General features: G+C 37.6%; 1 protein-coding gene across 1 annotated transcript in view; it reads right to left on the reverse strand.

Annotated features, from left to right (window-relative positions):
• Positions 1-8400: 8400 nt before the first annotated feature.
• TTC6 (tetratricopeptide repeat domain 6) overlaps positions 8401-24274 on the reverse strand; it is a 196750-nt gene continuing 180876 nt past the window's right edge. The window contains exons 27-31 of the mRNA XM_067737263.1: positions 22025-22235; positions 19125-19277; positions 18203-18373; positions 9847-10072; positions 8401-9397 (exon numbers count right to left, since the gene is read on the reverse strand). Coding sequence (XP_067593364.1) covers positions 9261-9397; positions 9847-10072; positions 18203-18373; positions 19125-19277; positions 22025-22235 — 898 coding nt within the window. The 3' untranslated portion in view covers positions 8401-9260. The remainder of the gene's footprint in view (positions 9398-9846; positions 10073-18202; positions 18374-19124; positions 19278-22024; positions 22236-24274) is intronic.

The following is a 24274-nucleotide window of genomic DNA, read 5'->3' on the forward strand; positions in this document are numbered from 1 at the left end:
TGCTGTGTTGCTGTGCTCTGGAGGCTGCTTCTGTGTCTCAGGTCCCAGCAACGGAGGAGAGTGAATGCTGACCCCTACTGGTCTGTGGCACATCCCAAAGCATCCAAAAGGGAGAAATGTCTCCAAAGTCTTATGTTTTACTGTTAAGATTCGTGTGAATTTTTAAAGTTCTATTCCATGACATTGCTGTATCTTTTCATGTCTAAATTGCTTTCCAGTTAAATTACTTAAATTTCTCCTTCCTCTCTCCCTCTGACACTCCTCCAGTAAAATTAATATGCATTGGCTACCCACTTATTTCCCTAGTGGTTAAGACATCCCAGGTTCAGAAACCCAAGAGGGAAGTTCTATTCAAAAACCACATTTCGAACTTCCAGGAGAGTGAACATAGGCAGATGCTGCAAGAGTGATGCCCTCAGAGCGAGATGGAAGCTTCCGGCCCTTTCCCTGTGTGCCTTGCCTTGTGCGTCTCTCCCATGTGGTTGTTCCCTGAGTTATATCCGTTGTAAGAAACAGCACACCGTGAATGGTGCTTTTGAGTGCCTTCTGTGATTACCTCTCACAACTTTTCCAGGGACACTTTCTTAAAAGATCCAGCAAGCATCCAGTTTACTGAGATATAACCCCAGATTCATGGAGTTGTTGCAGACCACATACCTCTTATCTCACTAAGACTGGCCGTGTGGCTGACAGGGTCTTGCTGCTCTGGCCGGGTGTCAGGCCTGAGCCTCTGAGGTAGGAGAGCCGAGTTCAGTACATTGGTCCACCAGAGACCTCCTGGTTCCACGTAATATCAAACTGCGAAAGCTCTCCCAGAGCTCTCCATCTCAATGCTAAGACCCAGCTCCCCTCAACGACCAGCAAGCTACAGTGCTGGACACCATATGCCAAACAACTAGCAAGACAGGAACAGAACTGCACCCATTAGCAGAGAGGCTGCCTAAAACCATAATAAGGTCACAGACACCCCAGAACACACCACCGGACGCGGTCCTGCCCACAAGAAAGACAAGATCCAGCCTCATCACCAGAACACAGGCACTAGTCCCCTCCACCAGGAAGCCTACACAACCCACTGAACCAAATGAAGCAACTGACAATCTCCAAACTTTACAAGCAGCTCAATATCAAAAAAAAAACAACCCAACAAAAATGGGCAGAAGACCTAAATAGACATTTCTCCAAAGAAGATATACAGATTGCTCAATATCATTAATCATTAGAGAAATGCAAATCAAAACCACAATGAGGTATCACCTCACACCAGTCAGAATGGCCATCATCAAAAAATCTACAAACAATAAATGCTGGAGAGGGTGTGGAGAAAAGGGAACCCTCTTGCACTGTTGGTGGGAATGTGAACTGATACAGCCACTATGGAGAACAGTATGGAGGTCCCTTGAAAAACTAAAAATAGAACTACTATACGACCCAGCAATCCCACTACTGGGCATATACCCTTAGAAAACCATAGTTCAAAAAGAGTCAAGTACCACAATGTTCATTGCAGCTCTATTTACAATAGCCAGGACATGGAAGCAACCTAAGTGTCCATCGACAGATGAATGGATAAAGAAGATGTGGCACATATATACAATGGAATATTACTCAGTCATAAAAAGAAACGAAATTGAGTTATTTGTAGTGAGGTGGATGGACCTAGAGTCTGTCATACAGAGTGAAGTAAGTCAGAAAGAGAAAAATAAATAACGTACACTAACACATATATATGGAATCTAAAAAAAAAAAGTTCTATAGAACCTAGGGGCAGGACGGGAATAAAGACGCAGATGTAGAGAATGGACTTGAGGACATGGGGAGGGGGAAGGGTAAGCTGGGACGAAGTGAGAGAGTGGCATGGACATATATACACTACCAAATGTAAAATAGGTAGCTAGTGGGAAGCAGCCACATAGCACAGGGAGATCCGCTCGGTGCTTTGTGACCAACTAGAGGGGTGGGATAGGGAGGGTGGGAGTGAGACGTAAGAGGGAGGAGATATGGGGATATATGTATATGTATAGCTGATTCACTTTGTTATAAAGCAAAGACTAACATACCGTTGTAAAGCAATTATACTCCAATAAAGATGTTAAAAAAAAAAATTTCCAAAACCAAACTATACTGAAAAGTTGAGCATATTAAGCTATTTTCTGGATTGCCAAGGACTTTCAAATATTTTTCCCCCATCTTGTCTACTCACCATCAAAGATCCAATATAGTAAACACACAGCATGGAAATTGAAAGCAGGAGATGCAATACTAGAGAAGCCAGCTTTTGGTGGAGATGAGAATACACTGCAGAGCTATTACACAGCTCATACATTATTCAGGGTAAATTACACCCTGAAAAATTGTGTTGAGATGTCTCCCACATTTCAAAGGCATAGAGTGGTACTATAGAATTCGTAAATTTCCTGAATAGGGCTCCAAAACTTTAATAAACTCATTGCTCTATCATTTTTAGGAAAGAAGACCTCATCACTAGTTTTTGTGTAATAAATCACCTTAACTTAGACACTAAAATTCTTATCCTGGTCTTCAAATTCAAAAGAGAGATTCGTTCCTAGCTTATAAAGCAAACACACCTAAATGGCGGTCTCCCAGCCTGATAAATTCAGATTATTGCGATTTGTAACAATTTTTTTAAAAACACTTACTACTGTGTAACAGTCATAATGCCGTAAAATATTAAGCTAAACTCCTAGTTACTTTTCCTTTTTTCAAATGTAAGTCAAGCTAAGTTGATTTATAGGTCTCCTATGGGAAGATTATAGAAAAAAAAGAAATGTTTCATGTAACATAACTAGGGATCTATTCCTTACGTCTTTGAACCACATAAGTAAAAATCATACTTTAAACTGTCAAATAGGGGACTTCCCTGGTGGTGCAGTGGTTAAGAATCCGCCTGCCAATGCAGGGGACACAGGTTCGAGCCCTGGTCCGGGAAGATCCCACATGCCAAGGAGCAACTAAGTCCGTGAGCCACAACTACTGAGCCTGCGCTCTAGAGCCCGCGAGCCACAGCTACTGAGCCCGCGCACCACAACTACTGAAGCCTGCGCGCCTAGAGCCCGCACCCCGCAACAAGTGAAGCCACTGCAATGAGAAGCCCGCGCACCGCAACAAAGAGTAGCCCCGCCGCAACTAGAGAAAGCCCGTGCACTGCAATGAAGTCCCAAAGCAGCCAAAAATAAAGAAATAAATAAAATTTATATTAAAAAAGTGCCAAATAATTTTAAAAATATATGTAACAATAAATGGAATTGTCTAACCTATTAATCAATTGAAGTAAGATTAAGGAGCATTTTTATATTTGAAATGTAAATGATGCTTTTTCCACTTAGAGATTTATTTCTTTTAAGTTATAAAATTTATGGTTATAAAATTACAAGTATCATCAGAATAAACCACTGGTCTCTTAAGATCCCTTTCTCTATTAAAATTTGTGTCATGAAGTTGATACACATGTTGAAGCAAAGTTTTCAGTGGGTTTTTTTTCTTCTCATCAGAGGCTTTGGAGATGTTTCTACTTTCAGAGAAGAGATCTAAAGTAAAGCAAAATCACCACATGAGTACCTGCAAACTAATATCTTCTCCTTTTGCAAGTAAATTAAAGTTGCAGTGCTGAGAAGATAAACGACCTCAACTCACTCACACAAGTTTGGACAGCAAATTTTATATTTTCCTTGGAAATTTAAGTGACTATGACCTTACCATACATACTGTAGAAAAAGATTTTTTTTAAGACTAAGTTTTTCCAAAGAGATGGTGATGATGCAAACATGGACCTCAAATGCTTTGTGGGCAGGACCTGCCTGAACCAGCTGGACCTCTAAAGAGGGCCTGCAGGCCAGATCTAGTTTGAAGTTCACTGTAGGCACCCAGGGAAGAAGGCAATGTGCATCTTTTATGGTCATAAATATTGCCTCAAATAAGCTATTTAAGAGGGTGAGGGAGATTATTTTATACTTTTCCTATTATAGAGCCAAGACACGTTCAATGATTTAAAAATGGAAAAATCAGAAAATGCAGAAGCGTCAAAACTAAAAAATCAAACTGAGCTTCTCTTAAACCTCCCACACACCCTTTACCAACAAACCCTACACCAGCAATCACATTCTCCACAGGTACTAACTGTTAAAGTTTGGTGTATTAAAATCATTTAAGGCTTTTAAAAAAGATATAATGGGTATATTCTTTATATGTTTAATTTTACAATAAAGTGGAATTATACTATAAATATTGTTCTACATAATGAAAATCAAATTATCACTAAAGGTTTCCGGGCTAGCATAGAATCAAAAGAACAGAAGTAGCTGGATTACCTTAACGGTTTAGTGGATTAAAACTTTGACAATGGTATGACCCATTTATTTTATGGGGATGAACTAACAAGAAGTCAAAAGATCAGAGTGTTCCTATCCACTCTTTGGAACACCAGTTCAGCAGATAGAGCCCAGGAACATGCATATAAATGTTTGCACTCTGACCACTCCCTGCCCCAATTTTAGGTACAGTATACACCATGGCCCCTTGATTACTGCAAGATATCATTTTTTAAAGGGGAACAATTAAAAATTTGTTATAGTCTCTTATTCACTATACTTGATTGGGTTACAGCTTGATTATGTCATGACATCATCCAATTATAAAAAATTACAATGATTAGTCTGAGATGTTAACACATCATGATTTCAGACATTTCACCCTCATCACCTTGACAGCTACCTACTTGTTATTTTTATAGCAGACTGATCTCATTCATTACATCTTGGTTTTTCCTAATTTCATTTTCTAAGGTATTCATCTTATAGTTCTAAGTGTGCCGTGTGTGTGTGTGTGTGTGTGTGTGTGTGTGTGTAAGTTAGACATTGTGAAAGCTATGTGGATGCTAAGAACCTCTCTACTCACAGGAGATATTAAATAAGAATAGCACTGAGGATGAGTGCTGTCATTGCTTTGACCTTTGAAGAGTCTGTGCCTAGAACCTCACAGGATGCTCACTTTATTAGAGAAATGAATAGTAAAACACATATCTGTAGTGTGTTGGGTCATAATGTCCTGCATTATGAGTGTCCAGACCTGCATTTTATTTAAGTAAATACATCAAATATTTATGAAGCACCAGCTATGTGCCAGGAACTATGACAAGCATTGGTGATACCATGGTGAACAGGATAGACCTAATCCTTGCCCTCGAAGTTTCTAGTCTAGTGCGGAAGACAGTCATTAAACAAGGATATACAGATTTGAAGGGTAATCCAAAAGAGTAGGTAGCAGTGCTGTGGAAGTGTAGAGGGAAAAGACCTAAGCCACCCTCCTAGGGAGAGGAAGATATCTCTTCCTGAGAATAAATTAGCCAGGTAAAGATGGGTGCAGAGAAGACAAGTTGAACATTGGGATCTCATAGTAGATGGTCAAAGTGCCTGTTATTTTTGGAAATCAGTGATTCTCAGGCATTGACAAACAAAACATTTTTATGCCACTGGAGAACCTCTAGGAGTGAGATCTTGTTACAACACGCTAAGAAGGTAGACCGAGACTCTCACAGCTCAAGGATATTGCTTCTAGCTCCAAGCTGCCTGTCCAGGCATAAATCAACTTCTCTTCTTTCTCACTGAGGAGGCATTATATGTTTTTCCCTCCCTCAATGTGATTTCTCTTCCAGCTACACCCATCTAGCAGTGACACTATACAGCACAGTGTTTCCTAAAATGTGATATGAGGAACACTGGTATAAAAAGGTTACTTTAGGTAGAACAAGGACAAACTTATTAATAGTTATGCATTTATTTTTACAAATTCCTTCTCTCTAAATAAATTCAATTAACACTAGCAAGTCAACTTAAAGAAATATATTGAATAAATAAAAATGAAACTACATTTAGATAACATCATTATACTCGAGGTGCTTTAAACCAATTATTTAACCTTTCTGTACCTGATATTTTTCTTCTGTGAAATGAGAATTATAAGACTGTCTCAAGTACAATGGTGAAATGAAAATGTCCTTAAGCCACAGGTGAGTTTCTGGTACTTAGTAGATTTTTAGCAAGTGAAATTTTCTTTTTCTTCCCTTTCTTGCTGCCAACATACTGACCTTTCTACTGTCATTCCTATCTGGTCTGTATTATTAAAGATAAAATGTAAAATGCTGCCCATTGACTGTATTTCAAATTAAAAGCTCAAGATAATCTTACTACCATCACGCATTTATCTAAGGCTAGGCTAGATACATAGATACGTAGACATAGACATAAATAAATACACATATATGCCAGTACAAAAGAAGTGTTAAAGACTGGAAATCCCTTTTTTGCACTAATAATCATTAGGCAGACAGAGAGCTTTGATGTCATCACGATAAAGGTTATTTAATAGACTATGAGTTCATCTTGTTTTATTTCTCTTTAGGTGAAAAGGAGCAGAGGCTTTTAAACTAGAATAGAGGTTGACTTTCAGTTCCACCATTTAAAAGCTGTGTGACACTGATCATATAACTGGACCCTTCTGAGCCTCAGTTTCCTCATCTAATGATACCTGCTACCTTACAAGACATGGGTAAAGAAGTAGAGACAACGAACGTGAGGCAGAGAACACTATACCTTGCCTGGTCTGGCTTAGCCTATGTGTGGACCAAGAGAAGGGCCTCAGGTGGAAAGTTGTAGGTTCTTGCAAGAGGTTGGGGGTCAGTACAGACAGAAACTGTGGGTACCCAGGGGATGTGGACCCGGGGTCACCATGTAGCATTTTGGCATGTTAGATATGATTTGCTCCATTACGCTATCATGGCCCTTGGTTTGTATCATTCCTGCCTCTTGTTATAAGTATTTGTATGTAATCAGGAAAAAAATATTAAATTACTAATTGTCTTAGCATGGGTTGTCCCAGAAAGCAGAGCCAGAGGAAAATGTTTCTGGGCAATGACTTTATCAAGAAGTGCAAACCCAAAAAAGCAGGAGCAGTAACAAAAGGAAGCAAAGCAGGGAAGCCAAAAGCCAAAAGCCAAAAAGCCCCAGTACAAGATACATCTCAAAGCTGGCCGCTAGTATGTGTGAACTGATTGCTTAATCTCCAAGGACCATCCTCCGGGAGGCTGTATAAACCAAGTGTCTCAGGACACTCCACCAAGAGATAGATAAGAGCCTATCTACTAGTTCCTTTCTCTCATCATCAAAAGTTCATTTGACAGGGACTTGGGTCCCCTACACATCTGCCAGGCATGTGGCTGGGCACTACCGCAGCAGGTGACACCTCAGCTTTAAAAGAGATGCCCAGCGCTGTAGGTGAGAGATGTGTGGCTGGAGCACAAGATGAGGGTCTGTCTGTGGGTGCATGAGGTTGGCCTGAATCTCATCTGTGGCCGGGCTGAGACTAAAGGTTCTGGAGACGAGTGAGAATGAGAGGATCTGAAGAGGCGTATTAAAGGTGTCTGAATCACCAACTGAAATAACTTACTAGGCACGACACAGTCCTCACATGGACCCACATATCATGCTAAGAAAACTATCCTGAAAGACTGTGACGAATCCCCACAGTGGCTTACGAATAAAAATCAGCTTTGTATTGTGAAAATCTGGTACATCAAACTGAAAACAAAGGAAACTGAGTAGATAGGGGTATTTTTTTCCACAATGCCTCATCTCAGTGAACACAGGTCTCTGAGGAGCTGGAGATGTACTGGAAGAATGAAACGAAGAAGGAAAATAAACTGAGTGAAGCAAATCTAAATGAGTTTACAAGTCAGGAAACCTTGTTATTATCAGTGAGATAAAGGGAAGGGGTTCTCTGGTTCACCAAAGAGATATCCTATTAAGAATTTTTACCATACGACCCAGCAATCCCACTACTGGGCATATACCCTGAGAAAACCATAGTTCAAAAAGAGTCAAGTACCACAATGTTCATTGCAGCTCTATTTACAATGGCCAGGACATGGAAGCAACCTAAGTGTCCATCGACAGATGAATGGATAAAGAAGATGTGGCACATATATACAATGGAATATTACTCAGCCATAAAAAGAAAGGAAACTGAGTTATTTGTAGTGAGGTGGATGGACCTAGAGTCTGTCATACAGAGTGAAGTAAGTCAGAAAGAGAAAAACAAATACCGTATGCTAACACATATATATGGAATCTAAAAAAAAAAAAAAAGTGGTTCTGAAGAACCTAGGGGCAGGACAGGAATAAAGACTCAGACGTAGAAAATGGACTTGAGGACATGGGGAGGGGGAAGGGTAAGCTGGGACGAAGTGAGAGAGTGGCATGGACATATATACACTACCAAATGTAAAATAGATAGCTAGTGGGAAGCAGCGGCATAGCACAGGGAGATCAGCTCAGTGCTTTGTGACCACCTAGAGGGGTGGGATAGGGAGGGTGGGAGGGAGACGCAAGAGGGAGGAGATATGGGGATATATGTATATGTATAGCTGATTCACTTTGTTATAAAGCAGAAACTAACACACCATTGTAAAGCAATTATACTCCAATAAAGATGTTAAAAAAAAAGAAATTTTAGCTGTTTTAATATATTTCTACTTGTCAAGTTCTATGATGCACTAATTATAAGTGTATGCAGATTTTTTATATACTTTTATGACATATGCATTAAAGAGGCAGAGGCATGTCAAGGAAAGAGGACGCTCCAAATCTTTATAGGTGCTGTTCTGGAAGGGAGGCAACATGAAAAAGAGGAACGTTGGAAAAACATGAGTAGCGGGAAGAATGAAAAAGAGGAATGCTGGAAAAACATGAGTAGCGGGAAGAATACAGACCTGTGTAGATATTGTTCAAAGGAGGAGAGAGGATATGTGCTTGACTTCAATTTCTTTATAGTCATCAGCTCTCTTTTTTTTTTGATCTGGATACTGTTGATTACATTTAGGTATTGATGAAAATGTCAATGAGACATTTTCTAAAATCACACAGTATTATTTTAAAAGGAATTATTTTACTTTAAAGAAAATATTTTGTGTTAATATGTCCCTTGAGAAACATTCTCATTTAAATTCTACACCTTGTGAAGAAATTGAATTATTGAGTTGTTCCAAATCTGCAGAAAATGATCTGAAAGTTTTATAATTAATATATAACAAAAAGGTGTTGCTAAAATGCATTAAAGAATTATATAAAAGACTAAACATAAAGCACAAAACAATGAAGACAGTGCAAACTTTTTTTAAAGCAACAAATACTTTTCAATTTATGGAAGAACAGCTGTGTAGACTACTACAGAAGCCATGGTCTATGTAGTCATACCACTGAGGCATGTTCCTGAAGATAAAGTGCTTGGTTATAGTCAGCCACAGCTTCATCAATCAGACCTATTTTACCACGAACTTCTGCTCTAAGATTATATACTAGAGCATCATTAGGTTTCAAAGACAGAGCTGTAAAAGAAAAAAATTTCAAGATATGTTTTATGCTAGCATTCAAAAAGCTTCACTTTTTTAAATAAAAATTTTATAATATAAGAACTTTAGTATTATCTATTTGAAAACATTTTTCCTCATATGTACCTCATTATTTAGTTAAATTTAAAACACTGAATCTTTCTAAGAAAATTAACTTGGGAAAACACAGTACAATGTCTTTTTTGAAAGGCTGGCAATGTTTATGTATGGTTTCCCTAATAATTTTCTATGTCTTAGCTTACCAATGCTGTAAGTTATTACATAAAGGAATCCATACTGATTACATTAAAGATATGATATATAAAACCATTAATTCTAATGTTAGTTTATCTAGGCAAATAGACTTGATGATTTTCTTCTTTTGTCATCAAAAACCAACAAATCAACCATTATAATATTAATCAAAAAATTACAAAAAAATATACCTTTACTTAGGTCTTCTTCAGCTAGTTCATATTGCTTTAAACAACAGTAGAAGTATGCTCTGTTAAAATATACTGCAGCCCAAAATGGACAGCTTTCAACTACACGTGCAAAGTCTTCTTTTGCTTCTTCATATCTCTTTAATACTGTATTTGCAATAGCCCGATTCATGGTAGCACATTCATTTTCTGGATCAAACTTTAAAGCCTTTGAGAAGTAGTCAATAGCCTATAAAAGTGTGAAGATAATGATAATCTGAATATATTTTAATTGGCAGCTATACAGCAACTTGAAACACTTTTAATATAAAACTAAGGCCAGTGGCACACTGAGGAGATAGTGGAAGCATTTCATCCCAGATACAGATGATAAGGAGGTGCCAGCATCTGTAGAGAATGTAAAAGACAATAATAAAACCAACCAATAGTTGGTCTGCTTTTTGTTATCACCATGTGTCAGCAGTTTTAGATAGTGTCAGAGACAAAATACTCTCTGCTGAGGTGAAATGTTCCACTACCACCTCCACCTCCCCCACTACACACAAATCTCACATCCCTGTACAGCAGTAGAAAAAAGTAAAATATAAGTTAGAAAAGAAGGTCACACAGGAGGATAAATATAAGTTTGAAAATTAACATTTTTCATATAAAAGCAGAGTAAGGGCTAAAGAGAGAAGCAAATTTTGAAAATAAAGTTCTAAACCTTACCAAAAGAGATTAAAAACTCCGTTATACTATGAAAAGCTATAAAGGAAGAAAGACAGAAGATTAAAATCAGCTTGTCAAGAAGATCAAAAACTCTAGATGATTCACAAATCGTCATCAAGCCGGAAGGGACCCTCCAAATTGTGGTCCATCGACTGGTGTTGGGGTCTTGATCAACATTAAGTTAGAAAATTTTTAAAAACTGGTCCTTCATCACACATTGCTTGAGATGCCGATTAGACACCCTACTACTCAAGGTAGGAATCTCATCTCTAACTCTATGATGGATGGAAAATGTGCCTCCTACTTTAAAACTTCCCTAAAGGAAAAGTTGTTTTTAACAATATGGCTTGCTGTCTCCAATTCCTTACCACTCGACTTTTCCCCAGTACAGCACAGTCTGGGCTCTATCTACCTCCCCCTAGCCCATGAGGTCTGCTCTTGCTAAGGCTGAAGATGTCGTCAAGCCCAGTAAGCATTTTCTAGTCCTTTCTTTCCATGGCATTTCTGGGGCACAGATGCTCTTGGTCTCCCCTTCCCTCTTAAAACTCTCTCTGTCCTTGAGACAGGGTGTCTCCCTAGTTTTTCCCCTACCTCTCTGATCATTTTCTATCAGTCTTCTTCATGGAACTATTTTTCTCTATATTTCTCAGGGATGTGTCCTCAGTTCACTTCCATTGTGGGTGAAGTGAAACACTGAGAGCATGGTGGCCAGGAGCCCAGACCATGGGGCCAGATTTCTAGGTTCAAACCCTGGCTCTACCACTTATTAGCTCTTTGGTGAGTAACTAAAACACTCTGACTCGATTTTTCTCGTCTATAAAATGGAGGCAACAAATCGAACCCTACTTTCAGTGCTGCTATGAGGATTAAGTGAGCTGACAGGTAAAGTACTGAGAAAAATATGCAGAATATAGTAAGGACTCAGTCAATTATTATTGATACATCTGTTTTTTTTTTTTTGCCAGTGTCTACAAATGGAGAGATGTCATAGCCCTCAGGTAATACTCCATGAATTTTACTGCCTGAGACTTTTGAGAAGCAATTAGATCAAGATTGTGTGACCCATCTCATCCCAGAATGGGAGCTATTCTATGCTGTAGTTAAGTGCAATTTAAGGATCCCTTAAGATGGCAGCAGAATTGACATCCCTCTGTGAAGAGCTTAAATTAAAGAGAATTCACTCCTGAACAGGAGGCTGGACTCACAGTCATTACAAATGAGGCAAGGGAATGACTCGAAGCAGAGCCAAGATTTCCTTCAAAAATTAATTTGTTTCATTTTAATTCACCAGTAAATGATCGATAAAGGCTACACAATTCTACATCACAAAAGCATGACTTGCAATCAGGTAGGAGCAAATGCCTACCTCAGCTAAAATAAATGAACTTAGTAAAACAAAATAGTATGGTTAACTCTGAACAATGTAACTTTCTGTTACAACTTTGAAAACATATTACTTAGAAAATGAAAGCCTATAAATTTAATGAGGTTACTTGAAGAACAGGAGCATTAACTATGAAGTAGTTAGAGGCCAAAGACGCCTACCACAATAGATGGCCTTGATTTAACAATTGGTCTAATGTCCTCATATCTGTAAGTAATTAGGAAGCAGATCCAGGTATTTTTTAAAAGTCACCTGTAATTCATGACACATGCATGTAGCTCATCCAATTGTGGTTTAAAACCATTAAGTCACTAACCAACCATAAAAGAAGCCAGAACACATACATGTTTTAATCCTTTAGAGATTATCTGGTCTGTTGAGGGACCCTTCCTCCTGGCCCTAAATCTTCTTTCCATACATCAGAAACAAAGCGGGAGGGGGAGGATGGACAGGAAATAGAAGAATTTGCTCCACAAAGAAGCATACAGCATACCAAAATAGCTGAATAGCTACTCTCAAAGTCTGCTTGTCTCTGAAGGGAGCACATACTGCAAAGCCCGAGTATCCAGTATATCAAGACAGAGAGCGGAATACATTTTAGATCAAATATTTGCCCAGCTGATGTGTCCCCAGCTTGGGGGAGCAAGAGCCATACTTAAAAAAAAAAAAAAAATCAAAGATCAAACTACACTTTAGATCTAACCAAATAGTTTTATACATGATGTCCATAGAGTGATTAAGGACAAATAAGTTTAAATGTGAGGGTCTCCCTCTCATGTGGACCTTAAACACTGACAGAAACAGAAAATTGCCCTGGGCACTGTGTTTGTCTAATGCTCCTTAACTAACTCTACAATGCAGAGAAACATTGCCAAGACCCAGCCAGAGTGTGGTCTGAGCTTGAGGAAGTTTAAGGCAACTGACCCTGGCCTGTCAGCCTGGGAAAACATTAGCCTCCCAGCTGTCTGAGGTCTGAGCTATGACAATCTCATTCATGCCTTATATAATAATACCTTTGATAATTCTCTGTCCCAGCAGCTAGCTTCACCACTGAGGTCAACCAGCCTCATCACAGGGGTCAGCAAGCTAACTGATCTAACTTGGGAAACAGCTAAACTAAGCCAATGGCAGTAGAAACAGAATGGAAAGGGCATATCTGAGAAAAAAACTAAGAAGGAAATTTGACAGGATTAGATGACTGATTAGATGAAGAAGTTGAGGAAGAGAAAGTTGCAATTGATGCTAATATTTTTACTCAGGTGACTCCATGGAATGACATCTTGAACTGAGACAGGGTTATACAAAGAAGAGTTGGACGGGGCATAGAGGATAGAGAGATTAATTCAGTTTTGGCTCTCATGCACTTGTAAAACATCCAGTTTTAGCAACTGGCGATAAATATGAGTTAGGAGCTCAGAAGAAAGGTGGAGGCTGACATGTAGTATAAGCCATGGGTATAGATGGGCTTTCTGAGTAAGGAAATATGGAGAGAAGAGAAAGCAGTGTGATTCCTGGCATTAAAGAGCTTAACTGGAATGAGGAGATAAGAGACTAACACACAGAAACAATTGTGGGGTGACAGAAAGCTGTACTGAATCTGTATAGCAATAACTATATACAAAGCAGTATGGAGTCAAGATCTCACTTTAAATTTAACCACAACCTCAAATGAGAACTTGAAGTTGTCTGGTGGTTCTACTATACTTCCCTAGAACATGCACCCTACCGCTCTCTAAAATAATTATTTCACATTTTCTCTTCAAAACTCCTAGCCATACTCTCCCCCTTTATACCTGTCCATCCTCACTCTTAACTGGTAACTGGTACTCATAGTCCATGGAAAAAATGTAATCATTTAAGAGAAATACCTACTATCAAAATCTACCTAGCTACAGCCAGCTGTGCCCCAACTCTCTGCCTTCCCTCATAACATAATGGATAGTGTGTCCTGCTCCCTTCAAAGGCCACCCCTGGAACTTCCAAACTTTAGCCCCATCAAATCCTCAAAGATTTTTATCCTAATTATCCCTGCCACTCTCCCCTGCCCCAACAATTTCTCCCTTTCTACTAGATCCTTTCATTAACACAGGAGCATGAATCAGCATCCCTCATATTTTAAAAAATTAAAAATACGAACACCTTACTCCACTCTAGCCACCACCCCCATTTCACTACTTCTCTTCACAGAAGAATTTCTCCAACTCGTTGAACTGTCTCTAATTCTTCACCTCACATGTTCTCCACAACCCTTTCCGCTCAAGGCTCTGATGCCATTGCGACTCCAACAATGTTCTTGCCAAAGTCATCAATGATTTTCTCCATCCTGCCCTTCCTTGACTTCTCAGCAGCATTTGACACAGGACACATTTCCCTTCTTAAAGTACTTTATTCTTGAGGTGATATCATGCTCTCCTGCTTTCCTTCCCAACATCCTGACTGGATACTCCCCACTCGGTCTACACTCTGGAGTCTCCTCTCTACTTCACTTCCAAACACTGGTATTGCCCCAGGGCTTGCTCCTTAAACCCCTTCTCTCCATCTATACTATCCACCCAGGTAATCTCATATAGTCCCACACGTATGCTAGTACTGATATACTGATGCTTAAATAAGATGGTATTAAATGTTTATCACTACTAATATTGTTTATTTTCTATTTCTTCCTCCAATAAAATGTAAGGTACATCATAAAAGAAGTCTTCCTTATCTTGTTTAGCTCTGTATCCTCAGGATCTTAATTCCTAGCACATGGCAGGTACATTACAAATATAAGGAGATTGAAAGAATGAAGAACTAAGTGGAATCAGGAAATATCTGCTCAGCTTTTCCAGCAAAATACAGACAAGGACTTTAGCCTCTTGGTAGATAAAGGTGCCCCAAAGATCATTTTTAAGGGGTATGGTGACAGGATCAGGTGTTAGAGGAGAATACAGAGGTTACAGATCTCAGAAAATGCAAGCAATAAAAACAACTTTTTAAAATGAGAATGTTATCTTAGAAACAAGGCCTGTGGAAAGTTCTGAGAAACACAGAGCTTGTGGTAGAAGCCTTCCCAAACCAGGCTAGGCTAGAAAGGACATACTGTAAAGTCCTGTGCAATAGCATCAGTGGTAGCTCAACTCGGAAAGTTACCATGGCCTATCACCGTATCTCTCACAAGAAAATCTGCTATTAGTCCAGGAAAAAAAAAATTATCTCATTCAAATATAAGGAACAGAAAAGTAATTTGCATGCCTTCACTGTAAAAAACAAAGATAAAAAAGTAAGAGCTTAATTTTTGGAAAGATCATAAAAATTGCCCAGAAAAAAATGTATTCCTACAATGTAGATAAAAATTATAATGTAACATTATAAAATAAACTAGAAAAAAATTGTTAAGGAAGAAACTGCATTTAAGAAATAAATAAATAAATAATAAAGGATCTTAGAAAAAGGATCTTCCTGGCCAGGAAGATATGTCATGGAAATGGGACAGAACTAAAAAAAAAAGTTTTAAAGAAACCTGGATCATAAGGTCAACAACGGAATAATAGAAAACACAGTAAAAATTTAGGGGATGCAAAAGAAAATGAAACAGATGTTAAAAGATAAACATTTGAAAAAAATAATTGGCATATAGGAGTCAAAAGACGTCCTATTTATAATCATTGGTATTCATCCCCAATGAAGAAAATCAAAACAATGAAATAGAGAAAAATATTTACATTGAATTCAATAAAGATTTTCTGAAATCTACATATTGAAAATGCACACTCTGTACTTGATAACTTTGACCCCAAAATCTTAACTCTAACACATACTTTTAAGTAAAAAAAATTTTCACTTATGGGCTTCCCTGGTGGTGCAGTGGTTGAGAGTCCGCCTGCCGATGCAGGGGACACGGGTTCGTGCCCCGGTCCGGGAAGATCCCACATGCCACGGAGCAGCTGGGCCCGTGAGCCATGGCCGCTGAGCCTGCGCGTCCGGAGCCTGTGCTCCACAACGGGAGAGGGCACAACAATGAGAGGCCCACGTACCGCAAAAAAAACCAAACCAAAACAAAAAACTTTTCACTTAAAAAAAATAAATAAAATAAAAACTTTGGTTATCCTGACAAAAAGAAGTCACCAATAACGAAAATCAGGTTTGCATCAGGCTTTTGACACCAACATATGCAACACCAAAAAAATAGTGAAACAGCACTTACAAAACACTCAAGGAAAGAAAAAATGAGTCAAGGACTCTAAACCCAGACATGCTGTCGTAAGATATAAAGGCTGCAGGCTAACAGCTGTGAACATGAAACAATTCAAGGAATATTGTTCTCATGAACCCTTTCTCAGGACTCTACTAGAAGACTAATTTCAGACCGCCAAGAAATGATTGGTTAGGAGGTAAACTTTGGCAAAAAGCCTGGTGATGAGAATTAAATATATTTAACTGAAGAACTAAGACTAAACGTGAAATAAAGGTAACAAAATAGTATATGCAAATATTAAATCCTCTGGCAGTGTAGGAATGACGAAACACAACAAAACGGAAGAATACAGAGAGAATGGAAAGCAAGCTGACATGACAAGCTAACAGAACAAGCTCAAGCAGATTTAAGGATATAAATATAAACATTTTTCAAAAGAGCATAATACTAACTAAAATTGACTAACAGATGAGAGGGAGAAATAAGGGAGGAAGAGATTAAAGGGTCATTTTATTGTTCTTCATAGAAGAGAACTAAAGAAATAAGGAAGCAAGGGTACAAGGGTATTTTTATAAAGGTCATCACTAAAGCAAACTGTAAACCTTCCTAAATATTAGAAAAACTCTGAAATTTTAAAATAAAACAGACCACAGAATAAAATATTTTAAATACATGTAAACAGAAAATATGATATAAAATAACAGAACTAAGACCAAACATACTGACCGTGCCAAAATGTCAATGGGATATAACCTACCTATTAAAAGATAAATATTTTCAAATTGTCATCTAAACCAAAATCCAGCTCTACGCTGTATAAAAGAGACACAGCTAAAACGAAAGATTCTAAACACTGAAAATAAAAGGAAGGGCAAAGGACTATCAGGCGAAAGCAAACCAAATGAAATCAGAGGTCAGGATCTTCACATCAGATAAAGGAGAATTTATTCCAGAGAGAAACAAAGAAGAGCATTTGTAATGCTGAAGACTACAATTCGCAATGCATATGTAATATGTATGAACATCTATACATGAAATAGCAGCAATTTTCATAAAGCAGAAATTACAAGAGATGTAAAGAAAACTATCTAGGGCCACACTAATTATAGGATACTTGAATAAACCTTTCTCTGTCCAAGATAAACCAAATTAAAAAAAAAAGGTATGGATATAGACTAATTATACTCCAATATTAGAAAATATAAAAGCCCTTCCTCTTGAACATTTTAAGTGCCCTATTAATTTATTCTTTAGTCAAAGGAGAAATAAAATTTCAAGTGCAATGTTTTGGGAAAACAAAAATAAAAGCATTAAAGAGCAAAATACAGGGGATACTGCTGAAAACAGTACTTGGGGAAGAAGCATAACCTTAACAATTTATCACAATATAAATGAAAGGGTGACAATAAATGGATTAAGCTTCTGACTCAAAAAGATAGACAAAGAACAAAATAAAATTGAAGATGAACAAAAGAGTGAATATAGATTTAAAAAAACAAAAAATAGCGTTTGAGTCATGCAATGCATTACAGTTCAAATAAAATAAATTCAAAATATAAAAAATATCATCTAATAGCCCAACACTTTCATTTCAGCCGTTATGAATTAAGGTCCAAAAAGATTAAGTTGTCATGAAAACCAGAACTAACAGACATATCTCCTTACTCCAGTCAAGTGCTCATGTGACTGAAACTCAGCAAAGGTAGAAATTAAGACGAGTTAGATAATCACATCACGAAAGAGAGTCTGGAAGGAAGTCTGACATTTGGCTAAGTGGGGGCAAAGAGCAGAGGATTCCAGGCTGGAAGCTGGTGACAATGGATAGCAAGGCGACGACTGCCGGCACTCAGAGAAGTCCAAAACAGTGTTTACTGGACAAGTGCTGAGTGGCTGATGATAATGAGGAGAAAAAATCCATAGAGGTGTAAACATTTAATAAATAATTATAAACATTTTTATGAAAGAGAAAAAAATTTTTAAAGAGCTAATGAATAAATTAACCTGACATATAAGGATTGCATTTTGAAACTATATGTAGCAGAGAAAGCATTTACGGTCAAAAAGAAAATGTTAAGGAAAACTCATATTACCTGGGAAAACTGTCTGTGGTGAAAATAGATATTTCCTGCATTAAAGTAAGCCAGCGAGTACGTGGGGTTTAGAGAAATTGCTGCTTGATAGTCTCTCATTGCATTCTGTTGTTGACCCATAAACTCATGAATCACACCACGATTTGTTAAGAATTCTGCTCTAGTATTGATCTGCAATATAACAGTATGAGTATTTAGCATCTGGGAATAGTACTTATCTCCAATTTCATGTCTGCAAAAATGGACTTTATGAAATCTCTTTGTGGGAAACTAGTAATTTTACAGGGCAAGTGAAACCCCATTAGAGCAAATATTTTGAGAAACAACTCCGAATGAAGTTGGTTCAGTGTCAACACTTGGTTTATTTGGTTGCAATAAAACAAATAATCTTAGTGCTCTACTCAGTTCCTTTGCAAAGAATAGATGTAAGGGGGAAAAAGCTCATCTGTTTAGCTCTGTTAAAGATTACAACATCTACCTAAATTTACAAAAAAAGAATCCAAAATCTAGAAGAAAAAAGGCAGATTTTCTGTCACTGCATTTTTTATTTGCCATTTCACTACAGAAGAAGCTGGGGATTTACACTATTCTTTCTTTAGTTCCTTCAAACCCAGAACATTATTTTATTTTTTGCATTCATTTTTTATTACACAATAATATTGATGTATCATGAAACTATAAATTTGCATTTACTGAGAGGAATCAACATTTATTAGGGATTTGTTTTTAAATTTTTTAAATGCATTAGGTTATAAAACTGGTAAGCTATAATAACTCTTTAGGAATCTCCTAGGGAAAAAATACAAACATTATTTTCTCTACAAGTCACTTTTAGAGAGCAACAGAGAACTTCTTATTTGATCTTACTCACTGATGATGTTAATTTAATGCTAATGATAATATAATCTGAGTGGATTTTTACCTTTATGGCAGCATTTATATCCTGAATTGCAGCAAAATTATCACCCATCTGAAGAGAGACCACAGCTCTTCCTTCATAGGCTAGGTAGCTCTTCGGATCAACTTCTATGGCAATGGTAAAGTGGTTCCAAGCTTTCTGGAATTTTCCTTGGGCCTAAAATAATTTTCCATTTACACCAAGTAGGAAATTGTCCATATCATGACAAATGTTTATGATTCTAACTTAATCAAATAAAGCCTTTAGTAAGGGTATATTTATATTGTGCTTAATCTAAGGTATTTTAAACAAGGAAGTAGGCTGTACTGTGAGTGCATTCAATTGACTGATTACCTCTGAGGATTTATGCTGAAATTTTAATTAACTGAAGTAAATCTAATTGTCAGAGTCATCTCTTATACCAGTCCTGAACAACATAAAATCTTGACCACGACGGGAAACACCAATGCTTCTGACAATCACCACAAATTTTACACTGAGCTCTGCACACACAGGCAGGAATTGTCTATTTGTTTGGCATTGAATCTCCAGTTATACATACTATACATAATAAAATAAATATGTGTTGAATAAGTAAATGAATAAACTGATGGTGTAAAACCTATTTGATAAGTTGTACCAGCAACACACATTCCATGAAAACTGCATGCAAATCTACCAAGCAGGTGTGTATACCAACCTTAGCGCCAACTGGAAAAAAAGAAAGAAGGTTAGGAGAGGACACTGTTAACAGAATGATGTCAGAGTATTTCCTAGATAAGGCCATTTGGCAACTAAATACCTCATCACAGGAAGGCAGTGAGCTGATAAATTCAGCACAGTCCAGGGACTGTCCTTTATTCCTGTGGGTTCAAAATCCCAACTTGCCAGAGCCTCAGAAGCGGACTCTCACATAAACCAAGCAAAGCCCAGTGACTCTTGCATAAAACTAACACGAAATATAACGAATAAGTTAACTAGACATTGTTCTCTAACCAGTAAAGCTTCTCCCTCACAGTAAATTATGGGGAAACCAACATCGAATTGAACAAGGAATTGAACTTGTCTGTTCTGACAACAATTGTTTTGCTCACTTCCATAACTCTAGGGGTAGGCACATAGTAGGGGAATCTGTTTCATATTCGTCTGAGAAATGGTCACTCTTCCCCCGAACAGGATTTGATGGGCCTCTCTAACTCTCCTTTTTCAGTCCTTCCTTTCCTGATTCAAGTCTTCCTCACACTAATGTGTTTTTCAATCCTCCTTCAGATTGATATAGATCAGTGAGATCTTCATAAAACACAAATCTGATGTCACTGCTCTGGTGAGTGACATTCCCATTTTTCACTGACCTGGACCAGTTAAAAAGACCTTCACCTCCAGTCATTACTCAATTCAGTCTCATCCCATACCACTCTCCCCTTGTCCATAACATTCCATCCCCTTGAGCCCTCTGTCTCTTTCTCACAAGACTTTATAATGGGCTGTTCCCTCTCTCTGGAACACTGTGTTCTAAGCCCTAACTCCTAGTCCTAATTCTAGTCTTTCACACCTCAGTTTAAATGTTAATTTCTCAAAAAGCCTTCCCTCACCCCTAAAATGAAGCTAGGTTCCCTGGTTATAAGTTGTCCTAAAACCCATCCTTTTTCTTGGTTGCACTTATCCTGAATAGAATTAAATACTTATTAATAAGACTGCTTGGTGCTTCTCTCTCCAGTTGGTAGTAAACTCTACAAGAAGAACCAGTGTATTTGGGGCACTGCTGTATCACTAGGCCTAGATCAGTTCCTGTCCTATACTAGGTGCTCAGTAAATCCTTGTTGAATGCAATGAATGATGCTGTTAACACATTTCTTTTGATTACAGTAAGTTCTAGCTGTTTTAGGAGTCACCCTGTCTCTAAATTGACTTTGCGAATTTCTACTGTGATCAAATAATGGCTAATTTTATGTTTAACACTCAGAAGGCAATCTTACTTCCCTTATTAATCAGTTCTTGGGCATACCTCACTATAACCAAACCCACAACCACCTCCAATATTATTAATCTTAGGTCAGCCAAATTCACTTACTTCTAAATGAAAAAAATTCAACTTTAATGACAGATTATTAATAGGAATTTATGCAAATTACCATAATTTAAATATACTTTGGACCACTGTTTAAATTTTTTAATATTAAAAGGGATAAAAAGATTATTCCTTTCCTTTTCATGGAAAATATAACACATCTAGCACTTTATTCCACGAATACCACTACATCTTTTGTCAGTGCACATAGCTCGGTGAGTGCATGGGTCCGGTCAGAGTGTCCCAGAAATCACTCAGAGACCTGTGTGACAACACAACACAGCAACACCCTTCCAACTTGCTGGAAGGACGAATGCCTGGTCTCTTGCCTTCCGGTATGTTCTAAGTCACTGCCATTTGGAAGATGACCTGAATTCAGAAATCTCTATGCAGTGGTTGTCTGGTCCATTGCATAGATCATACATTGTTTATTCCCTTTAGCTTTTCACTAATTTAATAGGCCAAAACCTATGGAGCCCAGGTATAAGCTAGTGAAACAAATTTTAGCCAGGTTCTGATATGTGAAACTCATCAGGCAAGTTTAAAAGTTGTCTATAAGTGTGGTAGGTATAAGGGGGTGAGGTAGAAAGGGGTGCAGGCGTTAAGGAAACTCGGGTTCAGAAGATCCTCATCTCACTATCACGCCAGGTCCCTGGGTATGCTCTCCAGGCAGGCTGCCTATAACTCATCAAACCCCTGCTTCTCACCGCTGCTCTGAATACGAATAAGAAAAGAAAGGTAAAATGTTCATAGCCAAAGAAATATCATGTATCCCCATCACCACTAACAGGCCAAATATATTCTTTTTCTTGCCCAAAAGGTGCTTCCGTGGTAAAATGTTGTTATACAGTATTACCTGCAAATTATAGCCTAAACAAATTCTGGCTTTTGTATAGACTGGATTAAAATGCAGTGCTTTCAGAAAGTCCTTCTGTGCTTGTCTGATGGCCTCATCATGTCCATATTCCATGTAAGAATTTCCCCGTCCGATGTAAGCATCCAGAAAGTAGGGATCAATTTTCACAGCCCAGGTAAAGAAATTGACAGCTTCTTCAAACTCTTTATTTCTGAAAACAAATTAAAATATTGATGCTTTCTGGTGAATAATCTAACTGCTTTCCTGTATATAACCTCTTCATAAAGAAATGCATTGACCCTTAAAAAACTTAATTTTTATTATTTTTTATTATCATAAGAACTAATTGTGTAAGTCCATATGACCTAAGGAAGCCTGATGGATTCTTTAAAGATATTGGTAAAAGGAAAGAGGGGCGGTAAGAGACATTTTTATAGCAGAATATGCTGGGATGACATGCTAGAGTTCTTTTTCAGAATTATAAAAATCTGAATGGCCTTCTTGAACCTGTTTTTAACAGTTATCAGTGGCCAGTATAGAAAGACATATGCTATTATTTATAAAATACACTATTTAAATCAGATTAAAATAAATCCACTGTTATTTATTTAATATGTCCTTTATAATGAAAGGAGCTAAATTTTTATCACATGGGAGTTCTTACTTCAGATCTTCTATAAAGGCAGCCCATTTCATCTTGGACACCAAGAGAGGAGGGGGGAAAAAGAAGTAAAATGCATTTTATTTATTAACTTGTAAATATATGTGACTAAATGATAACTCTGTCTCTCTATCTTCCTTAATTAATCTCCTATGGTGAGGAGAGGGCTGTTGAAGGAATCGAATATTCCCATGTCCATGGGTATATAAAGTCACTTTTCCACTTCACGTGCATATCTAATAATTATTTTTAATCTCAATTAATATGGAGAGTCTAGAATTTTTTTTAATAGAATGAAGGCACTAACACTGAATAACTGCTTACTTACCAGGTACTGTGCTGAGTGCTTTACATATGTGATTTTACTTAATCCTTCCAACATTTCTGTAAGCTTGTTATAATTTTTTATATTTTATAGATTAAAAGAATATCATGGCTCAGAAAAGTTTGCACATAGTAAATAACATAGTAAATAGCATGCTAAGATTGCACTGAGCAAATATCTGGGACTCAAACTCAGGTGAGCCAGACTCCAAAATCCATGCTTTCCCACAGTCATCTCTACCCACATTCTTCACCTTCAACATACTTGTAACTGGTGCACAAGAGCCAGTGAGCTGATATCTCAACAGTGTAGTCAGAATAAAGCCTTGGAGTTCAAACCTAAGCCCAAACGTACAAATTAATAGTAATTTTTCAAACCTGTTAGAAGGATCAAATGACAGCATGTGAAAAACCCTTAGCACAGAGACCCTCACCCAATAAAGATTATTATCTTCCTTCCATTCTTTTCATTACTTCTCAAAAAGTTTTCAAATTTTTATGAGATGCATCATTACTTTGCTAACTTTTCCTTTGTAAAATACATGGAACACAGGGTAACCGTTCTAGAAACTACCATCTCTTAGATATTACTCAGCATTATCTTTTAAAATACTGTTTCCCAAACCTCAGCCCCTCCTTTGTGACAGTTGCCCTATGTTCCACCTACACTACCGTTTACTTAGTATTTTTCTTTAAGTCAAGTTACTCTTTTACTTAAGTGAATCTATTTTTTAAAATAACTTAATTTCAATACCACAAATACAAAATCAGTATCTCATGCCATAAACAGAAGGCAACCATGAAAATAAATAAATATTGGTGTTGGATAGTGTAGTCTGCAGAAAACTAAACCTGAGAGCTATACCATCTATTACAAAGTGTGGGAAAGATGCTAAAGATTAACTCTTAGCTGACACCTTCTCCTTGATGTATTCAGAAGGTTTGAGAAAGAATTCACTTTGAAACGGAAAAGCAATTCAGCTGCTCATAATGTGATTCAATATTTTTTTAATGCTTGTGCACACCATGAAAAATAATGGAGTTACTCATGATATTTGCTCCATGTTTTGGCAAACACTACCCAAAAGCATTCACCAAGTATTGTGTCAGAAGATCACCCAAGAATCAACAGTGAAGCACCAGGAAAGCCTGGCCTCTGACGTTACAAACAGGGGAAGGTTAACATTCACATACGTAAGCCAACTGGTATCTTCTGAGTTCACTCTGTGGATTCTCACTAAGAAAACATGGGCTCCCTTCCCTCA

The sequence above is a fragment of the Pseudorca crassidens genome, chromosome 1, assembly GCF_039906515.1.
Source record: "Pseudorca crassidens isolate mPseCra1 chromosome 1, mPseCra1.hap1, whole genome shotgun sequence".
Lineage (NCBI taxonomy): Eukaryota > Metazoa > Chordata > Mammalia > Artiodactyla > Delphinidae > Pseudorca > Pseudorca crassidens.